We start from the raw sequence: 9,510 nt of genomic DNA, 5'->3' as shown, positions 1-9,510 counted from the left end.
TCCAACCGAATTATAATTGGATCGAATTTGAATTTAATTTGGACTATTCGGATCCATGTTTTGAAAACCAAAATCAATTTGGATTCACTTGATTGGATCGGATCAAACCGATCCATCCAAACAAACACCCCTATTGGTATTTCACATGAGGAAGGGACTCGAGTTTAGTGGCAAAAATGGTAGCTCGAACGAAAAAAAGAGAGAAGAAAGGGTATTGGTGGGGTCCATTTCAATTTATTTATATATTTATAAATATAACAATAGGACTAATAATTAATTTACCATTATTTGGTAATTACTTTTCAAACTACTAATAATTGGTAAATATTTTTCATATATACCATGCCCAAACTCCCTTTCTGATAGCCTTCAAACGTTGTGAGTGGTGACATTATCTTGACTACCCTTTTACCCTTTTTACCATTTCCCCTCCACTGGAACTTTGAACAGGAAGAAAGTCGACAATTCAACCATTAACGCTGGCTGCGATTATCTTTAAACGCTTATTCCCTCCCAAAACCCGGAGGCACTCTTCCTTTGCTTTCTTCAATCTCTCTACCTCCGGGATTCTTCCACGCCGTACCATGGGTCTGAACGTCTTCAAATTATGCTCAGGCCTCAAATTCCTTGGCTACTTAATGATCCTTCTCGTCGCCGCTATTATCGTGGTTTCCTACTATGTTGTTATAGTCCTCACTTGGGGTCCGCAGCTCTCCCTCGGTGGTTTCAGATCTTTCTTGTCTTTCACCATCATCCTCTTGTTTCACATCCTGGTAACTTATTGTTTTTAAATCTCTGATATTTATTGTAAGCCCTTTCAGTTAGTAAAAATATTAAATCGTTTCAGTCGCATTCATGAACTACTCCCTGTGAGCAACTTGCCCAAGTAGGAGAAATTAGCATCATCATTATCATCCATCAATTTGACATCAATTTGCCGAAGTAGTAAATTGTTTCAGTTGCATTCCTTGAATTGAACTCCACTCAATTCCATGGGGTGAAAGTGAAATTGACGATAGTTGATAATGGCAGCCAGAAATATTTTCTGGAACCTATCTGAAAGGATGCTTATGAAATTGTTGCGTCTATTGGTGCGATGGTAGTACTGTACCTAGGGAGTGTTGTGTTTAGATGTCCAATCATATATCATAATAGGCATCATGAATACTATGATTGTGGGTTGTATATTGAAGCAAGCTGCATGCTTTTAGTGAGGGGTTTGGATTGAAAAGGTTCTAACATCATATCCTGTTCCTGTATGTGTTGTGTTGCAGCTTGTGTTGTTAACATGGAGTTATATGATGGTAGTTTCCCAGGACCCGGGCTCCGTTCCTGAAAACTGGAAACCAGTAGCATCAGAGGAAAATCTAGAATCTGGGGGGTCAGATCATATAGTACCTGATACTTCAGCATCATCAACGCCTTTGGATGTGCCTGAAACCAGACAAGCACAAGCTTCAGGCTACTGCCGTTACTGTCGAAATGGGAAGCCACCACGTTGCCATCATTGTTCTGTTTGTAAGTTTAATTTACTGTAGATGTATTGTCTTTCTGTTTTTTTTTCCTCCTGGCCTTCTGAGATTTGTGTTGTATAAATGTATATAAAGCATGAGACTATGCTGATGTCTCTATAATAAGACATATATGAATGTCCGTTGTCCAATATATATATATATATATATATATATATATATATATATATATATATATATATATATATATATATATATATCCGTTAACATTTGATTGTGCCATTTTTTGCAGGTCAAAGATGTGTGTTAAAGATGGACCACCATTGTGTATGGGTGGTGAATTGTGTTGGGGCACACAACTATAAATTTTTTCTCTTGTTCCTGGTATTTAGTATTTACTCTCCCTATCAATATTATGATTTTTCTTGCAAATTAGTAGGCAGTTATCCAGATGTCTTGGTTCATATGGTTATAAAGATGAGTGGGCTAGCTCCTTTTGAATGGTTGGTTGTGACAATCAATTTGGTTTCTAGTTTTTCCTTGAAGCAAGAAATAGCATTGAATTATTATCTGATATCTCTTCCTTTCATTAGATTAATGTGGCTAATCGTTTGTTTGTGAATTGTGAATGAACCTAGTGTCCATCTAACTTGTTGGTGTATTGCTCTAAATTCAGCTGTATACATTTCTGGAGACGACTATGGATACCATAGTTTTGTTGCCGAATTTTATGAAATTCTTCAAAGATGCCAAAGATCACTCAAACTCACCAAGCGATCTTGCTCTTACTTTTTTGACTTTTGGTAAGGTTCCTAACTGACCTTAATAATTGCAATCTCGAGTGGCATCGTTTCTTACAGATTTTGTACCCTGATGCAGTTTTAAACTTAGCTTTCGCACTGAGCCTTCTCTGTTTCATAATAATTCATGCATCTCTTCTTTCAAGCAATACCACTTCGGTTGAGGTAATTATGAGAACTCACCATTTTCATTTTAATTGTCTTCATTCTATATTATGGACTCTTGGTTGAACACTTGATAGAGAATCTATATATAATAAGAAAATAATCTTCAAAAATGGTCCTTAATAAACTCGAAATTTAAAAACAAACCTAAAATAACCACAAATTCATTTCCTAAGATAAAGCATGACTGGCATTTGAGAGACGTTTTTGGTTGGTTTTTATTGAATTTTGACCACCCCTGACAGATGGTTGGTCAACTTATGGGTCAAAAGTTATGTCCATTTAACTATTTAAGTATGTTCATGGTTTGAACATTGAAGATACCCGACTTGGAATTGGTGATCATTGGCTGTGTAGGGAGAGCAGGAGGGGGTGGTTTGGTGCTTATAGTTACAGGGACATGAGTTTGGAACTTTGGATTGGCAAAATGATGACATGGAAGTGGTTCGGCTATGTGAAGATGAGGCACCATAATTGCTGGGGGGGGGGGGGGGGGTACCTGAATAGTGTCGGATGGTTCCTGTGAGGAAGATGAACCCTTGATGATATCATATCGGATATTAGAAGAACATGAAATTGAGTTGAAGATGTGAAAAAAATAAAAACAGATGAGAATGAGATTTCAACTTGACTGGAAAAATCCAGGTAAAGTAGTAATCGTCAATAATATCTTAAACCATCACATACATGAGAATGAACAATTAATTTCAAGGGGTCTACTCTTGTGGTAGATGTGAATGTGAGATTTGTTGTAGCTTTAATGTTTCATATAGAAAGAAATTCAGAGTGTTTTGGAAGACAAGTTTTCATTAATGTTAATTAATCTCATATGCCATAATTAAGGACTGAGAAGGAAAAAACACGAGTTGTCTTGAGAAGTTAAAGAGGAAGATGAGTTGTTAGGTGTTGAGGTGTTGAGTGAGCTGAAGCTGATTCGTAGCTCAATCCTTGACAATGCAACAACAGTGACATGACGGGGTTAAAATGTTATACATATCATAGCATAGCAATGGAAATGGAACGGTTACTTGCAAACTTGATCCTAAGTGAGAGATGCTAACTGATTTTTACCTTTGTTGGAGTATGATATGGTTGTCAAAGATATCAAGAAGCCATATCATTTTTCATTATTGTTGATGCAGAATACAAGTTGGGTGGGTATCTGAGGAGACTCTTGACTCTTGAGAAGACAGAGCTGTAGACGACGATTAGTAAAACAAAAAATAAAGACTATTCACTAATGAATTCAGGTGGATTCGTTGCTAAGGAGAAATTTGCATTAATAAAATAATCCAAGGATTTGATTGATCTCATCTTATTTTTATTTATAGTTAGTGTGATTATTCTCTTAAAATGCTCAGGGGGGTTTTCATCCGTATATGTTTTTGCAATTAGGTGTATGAGAAGAAAGGAGGAGTGAGGTGGAAATATGACTTGGGACGGAAGAAAAACTTTGAGCAGGTAGGTAAATCCATCTCTATCAACTTGGTTGGTTTGTGTCATGAGGTGGAACTATGACTAAATACAAGGATTCTTGGTATGTTGAAACCTATTGATAAATCAAGCATGCATGCATGTGTAATGTGTTTGATTTTATAAATTATAGACAAAATTTCATAATTGGTCCCTGTGGTTTGCAAAATATCTCACTTTGAGGATTTTCAAGGAAAACGTCACGCCACTGCTCCCGTGGTTTGCAAAATTACATGAAAGGTCCTTTTGCCGTTAAATCTAACTTTTCAGCTGTTAGATTTTCATGGAAAATACTATTTTACCCTTGTACTAAATTTGCAATATACTACAAACCTCAAGGACCATTTGTGTAATTTTGTATATATATGAAATATAAATATAAATTTTGTATGTATATAAATTATAAATATAAATTTTATATATATATATATATATATATATATATATATATATATATATATATATATATATATATATATATATATATATATAATTTCAACAATTTGATGACTTTTTTTTAATCTTTTTGACATTTTTGTTTTCCATTTTTATTTATTTTGATTCAAGTAAATAAACTTAAATTCGATTAACCATGTCGAAACCGTTTTTTCTTTGATTTTTCTTATTTGTGAATTGAAGCGTTAATGTGTGTGTGTGTGTGTGTTTTTTTTAAATTTTATGCTGTTACGGTTCATGTTTTTTTACTTGGATATTTCATAGTTAATATTATTAGCAACTTTATGTTTGCATTTATCATTATCATTATTTCACTTTTTTTTTTCTATTTTTTTTATAATTTTAATTATTTATTATTCTTCTACTGCTTTTATTTATTTTGATTCAAGTAATGAAAAATAGAAAAACAAAAAACAAAAACTCAAACACAAAAATTATAATATACTCTAATATATTAATACATTTTACACTAAAATTATAATATACTCTAATATATTAATACATTTAACTTATGGAGGTTTGTAGTATATTACAAATTCGGTACAAGGGTAAAATAGTCTTTTTAATTAAAATCTAACAGGTAAAAAGTTAGATTTAACGGCAGGAGGACCTTTCATGTAATTTTGCAAACCACAGGAGCAGTGGCGTGACGTTTTCCTTGAAAGTCTTCAAAGTGAGATATTTTGCAAACCACAGGGGCCAATTATGAAATTTTGTCTAAATTTTTCAAAGTGAGATATTTGTTGTGTTGCAGGTTTTTGGCACAACAAAGGCACTTTGGCTGTTCCCTCTACTTGCCAAGGAAGATCGGGAGAAACTTGATGGCCTCAATTTTCCAACATCCCAATCATGACGATGACGCCACTTTATTTATTTTTACTTTCTTAAAAAGAAAAAAAGAAAAAGAAAAAAAAAAAAACCCTTAACAAGTAAGTAGAGTTATCATGTTATTACATATGATCTTTGCAAGATAGTCGGTTATGGTTGCTTGTTTTCAATTCGTACTTGTGTTGTATAATTTGGCTAGTTTATGGAGGACGGAGGAGATACAGAAATATCATGAATGTAAAGTTGCTTTCTCCATCACATCTTACAAAACCTTCTCCTGCAAATTCTCTAAAAAAAGTTCTATATATGCATCACTTTTTGTACCAAGTTTTGTCATTCTCTACATAGCATAACCAAGCTGCAAGAATACATCAAAATAAAATAAGATAATCATTTGACAACACAAAGCTTCAAAGCCGACAAATCAAACCATGATTTTTCCTTGTTTCAATATTAATTTTTGTATTTTATCATATCAAGTACTAACATATTTACGAACTAAAAAATAAAGGGTCAAGAAATATAGAATAATAATAGGGTTATTATGTTTTTGATGAAAAATATGCTTAACCACGTTTTTCTCCATTAACCTATTAAATTTATTTTACTCATTCATTGGGTGTTAAATACAAGTACAGCCTCTAATAAATAACCTATTAATTCCAATCCCCACCCCCCACCCCCCCGTTATTAAAAATTAAGAACCTAAACAAATATCAAAATTTATAGTCTTTATATAAGCTCAACTTAAGTTGAAGATTGTGAGATATGAACACAATAAACTCTTTATAGTTCAATAGGTTGTCACATTATCATTTTATTCGAAAAAAAAGTTTTTTATAATGTAATGAACTCTCTCTCTCTCTCTCTCTCTCTCTCTCTATATATATATATATATATATATATATATATATATATATATATATATATATATATATGGTTAGGTTATTTTGTTTTCATTATTTAGTGTGTGCATGTATAATTGATTCTAGACCAATCATTTTAGTTATTTTAAGAAAATAATTAATGCATATTACATGTTGAAGATATATTGGATATTAATTACATCTTCAGCATTTAATATGTATTAATTACTTTCTTAAAATAACTAAAATGATCGGTCCAGAATCAATCATACATGCACATAATAAATAGTGAAAACATTTGAACCTCTCTCTCTCTCTCTCTCTCTCTATATATATATATATATATATATATATATATATATATATATATATATATATATATATATATATATATTGTTAGAGTTCGGAGTTTATGTTGTGTCAGAGTTGTATGTGCTTTGTTCGTAAATGTATGTCATGTATATTGTCTTTACCTATTTCGAAATGTGTTGTTTCCTTTTCAGAATTTATCTTATTCTTATGTTTGTAGTTCTAAACTGTTGACTTAAGATTCATTTCTAATGTTTATTCGATGCCTATATATAGGAGTGCTAGTTAGATAATATGGGTATCTTTTGATAGAATAGTTATACGCAACTCTTTTAACGAACTGTTCTTTTACTTATTAATGAAGTCAAATCTTTTTTACTTTTCCATGCTCTCTTTAATCATTCAACTCATCTTATGATGTTTTCATATTGGAATCCATCGTTCCTAAATTCTAACAAGTGCTATCAGAGCAGTTTTCATATTAGAATCTATCGTTCCTAAATTCTAACAAGTGGTATCAGAGCAGGAGGTTCTGTAAGATGTTTTCAAATCAAATCGTGTTTGAAATTCTTTGTGTTCTTCAGATTGTTACTTTGAATTTTCAATTGATTCCACATTTTGCAACTTCTTTTTTGTAATTTGAATCAAAATTCTTCGTTCAAATCTTTCATTTTCGATTTGGAATTCAATTCTAGCTCATGATCTGAACTTTCTTTTCTGATTGAAATTTCTCTGAAAAATGTCTAAAGAAGATTCTCACTCAATTTCATTTAATCTTCCAAGCAGTATTGGTTATGTAACCATGATTCCTATTATTTTTCTCTGATGAGTATGAAGTCTTGGCTTTGCATTTTGAGGACTATGTTCTTTGCATTGAAACACATGATTAGAGTATCTGGCATGCGATAATAAAGGGTTCTCATAAGTATTTGAAGACATAAGAGATTGTTAAATCTCAAGAACAACTCGATAACGCCATTGCTGACAATAAGGATATTCATACCAATGAAAAGGACAAGTTGATGAATAATCTGAAAGCAACAAGGATTCTAAGGTTTGCTCTTCCATATGATACATTTCGTTTAGTCAGTTCTTATAAAACTGCAAATGAGATTTTGGGATAGATTGAAGGAGTTATACTTTAGTAATGCCGATCTAAAACAATCAATTCAAACCGGACTTCTTTCAGAATTTGGTTCATTTGAACAAAAGGCTGATAAAACTATAGAAGACACTGTTAATTGATTCGATCATTTGTTGAGTAGAATCCTTAAGCATGATTTCCAAAGAAAACCAGTTGAAGAGAAAGTTAGGTTGATGAATTCTCTTAGACCTGAATGGAAATCAATTGTTGTGAGAACAAGAATCAATGCGCAAGTACAAGGTTTGAAAACTCAAAACTTGAGTTAATCTTTAAGATCAACGTCTGTTATTAATATGTAGTTACAGTTGAATCTGGTAAACAATTTAAGACTTGAAGATAAATAATCAACAAAGTATTCAATTAATAAATGAAGTAAACTTGAGTATGATCAATGCAAATACAATTTAAGACAAAAAGAATGTAAATGAAAGAAGTTTGACTTGCAAGAGATAATAGATTGATGTGAAGAGAATATCAAGTTCTATATTTGGATCTATTCTTAGTTATAAACTCATGAAACATTCACTCCTTATATAGCAAATGAGGAACTTAGTACAAACCACTAAAACATTCTAAGGACTTGTAACATCCGGAATTTCAGGTATTATATTTATTCATTTTATTTTGAGTTTTGTGGAAGAACTCGGCGAGTTGGTGCGTAGACTCGCCGAGTAGAGACGCGATCTCTCATTTGGATTAATGATCGGACTCGACGAGTCGCATTGGTGGACTCGGCGAGTCTACGCTATTTAATGAAACCCTAATTTCTCGGGTTTGGGGCCTATTTAAAGGGCCTTATGGCCGTCATTTGTGCTCACCAGTCCCCAGAGTGAAACCCTAGTGAGCTTGAGTGCTTGGAGTGTGATAAGGAGCCATTGTTGACCTTGGAGGTGTTATCTAGCAAGGGAAAGGAAGCTATAGCCAAGGGGGAAACAAGAGGATCAACTTCCTGAAGATCTGAGGTCCAGAACATCACGTTTGAGGTACTATTTTCGAACCATTTTCTGTAAGGTGATGTTCTTGTTGATTTAGGGCTTATTGAGCCCTTTTGTGGCTAGATCTAGTGCTTCCTTGGTCCCTTAAGCGAGTTAGGTTCTGGATCTGGACCCTTGGAGGTCCAGAGTGTCCCTTTGTCCAAGCTTTTTATGAATCCATGGAGGTTTTGGTTTGGAATCTTTGTGCTTGAGGTCAAAACACCATTTAAGAGTCTTTGGGTGTGTTATAAGTGCCAAGAAATGGACTTTACGTGATGAATAAGCTTGGAAGGACTGGATCTATGAGTTAGTGAAGCAAATCTGACCTCAGAAGGTCATTTGGGGTTGTGCATGGAATGCACTCGCCATGTTCATTTTCCAGACTCGACGAGTTGGTGCGGGTTGTTCAGTGTTTTCGAACCAGGGGTTGAGTGACCGAGTCGAGTGAGTGACTCGGTGAGTCGGAAGGGACTCAGAGGAATCGGGTTCCCGTAGAGACTCGGCGAGTTGAGTTGACCGTTGACCATTGACCAGAGTTGACCGGTGTTGACTTGTTAGGGTTAGTCAACCTTAGTTGGGAAAGTGTTAATTAGAGATGTATTGTGTTATAGGAGGACCATAGCTCAGGGGATCGAGCACTAGTGATTTCAGGGATTTGCGAGTTACCGAGATACGCGAGGTGAGTCTTCTCACTATACTTTACCTTGAGTAGGTAATCAGAGTTATGTGATAGAGTATTTGTATGCTATATGTATGTTATATGTTGTACTGCATTATTTCTAAGTGATTTATGTTGTGCATGTTTATAGAGTTGGAACCGGAAGGTTCACAGAGTTGGAACCGGAAGGTTCACAGAGTTAGAACCAGAGGGTTCACAGAGTAGGGTCCACGGACCCACAGAGTTATAGCCTCGAGTGGCTAATAGGTGCTACGTGGGGTATTTTGGGGAACTCACTAAGCTTTGTGCTTACAGTGTTTGGTGTTATTTGTTTCAGGTACTAGTGAGGATCGCAGGAAGGCGCC

The 9,510-nt window shown here is 34.0% G+C and overlaps 1 protein-coding gene across 4 annotated transcripts; it reads left to right on the top strand.

The window, feature by feature from the left end:
- The first annotated feature begins 359 nt into the window (after nucleotides 1-359).
- Nucleotides 360-5,452, top strand: LOC111889000 (probable protein S-acyltransferase 12). 4 transcript variants are annotated; one of them, XR_002849383.2, is made up of 8 exons: nucleotides 360-773; nucleotides 1,275-1,518; nucleotides 1,765-1,856; nucleotides 2,149-2,275; nucleotides 2,352-2,437; nucleotides 3,833-3,898; nucleotides 4,947-5,039; nucleotides 5,121-5,452. XR_002849383.2 is itself a non-coding variant. In XM_023885129.2 (7 exons), the coding sequence occupies exons 1-7, from the start codon at nucleotides 585-587 to the stop codon at nucleotides 5,186-5,188; spliced, it is 876 nt and encodes a 291-aa protein (XP_023740897.1). In that variant the 5' UTR covers nucleotides 360-584; the 3' UTR covers nucleotides 5,189-5,452. The 4 variants fall into 4 exon arrangements, 3 of the variants coding, with proteins under 3 accessions (XP_023740897.1, XP_042752333.1, XP_023740896.1); XM_023885129.2 differs by lacking the exon at nucleotides 4,947-5,039 and having other exon boundaries at nucleotides 3,833-3,902; XM_023885128.2 differs by lacking the exon at nucleotides 4,947-5,039 and having other exon boundaries at nucleotides 362-773.
- The last annotated feature ends 4,058 nt before the right edge of the window (nucleotides 5,453-9,510 follow it).

Source organism: Lactuca sativa, chromosome 7 (assembly GCF_002870075.4).
Source record: "Lactuca sativa cultivar Salinas chromosome 7, Lsat_Salinas_v11, whole genome shotgun sequence".
NCBI classification, from domain to species: domain Eukaryota; kingdom Viridiplantae; phylum Streptophyta; class Magnoliopsida; order Asterales; family Asteraceae; genus Lactuca; species Lactuca sativa.
Note: the sequence above shows the minus strand (reverse complement) of the source record. Positions and strands in the feature narration are given on the sequence as shown.

Coding starts and splice junctions, on each gene's coding strand:
- LOC111889000 (XM_023885128.2), top strand. CDS start 585: ATGGGTCTGAACGTCTTCAAATTATGCTCAGGCCTCAAATTCCTTGGC. Junction 1,857..2,148: donor AATTTTTTCTCTTGTTCCTG/GTATTTAGTATT, acceptor CTCTAAATTCAG/CTGTATACATTTCTGGAGAC. Junction 2,438..3,832: donor GCAATACCACTTCGGTTGAG/GTAATTATGAGA, acceptor TTTTGCAATTAG/GTGTATGAGAAGAAAGGAGG.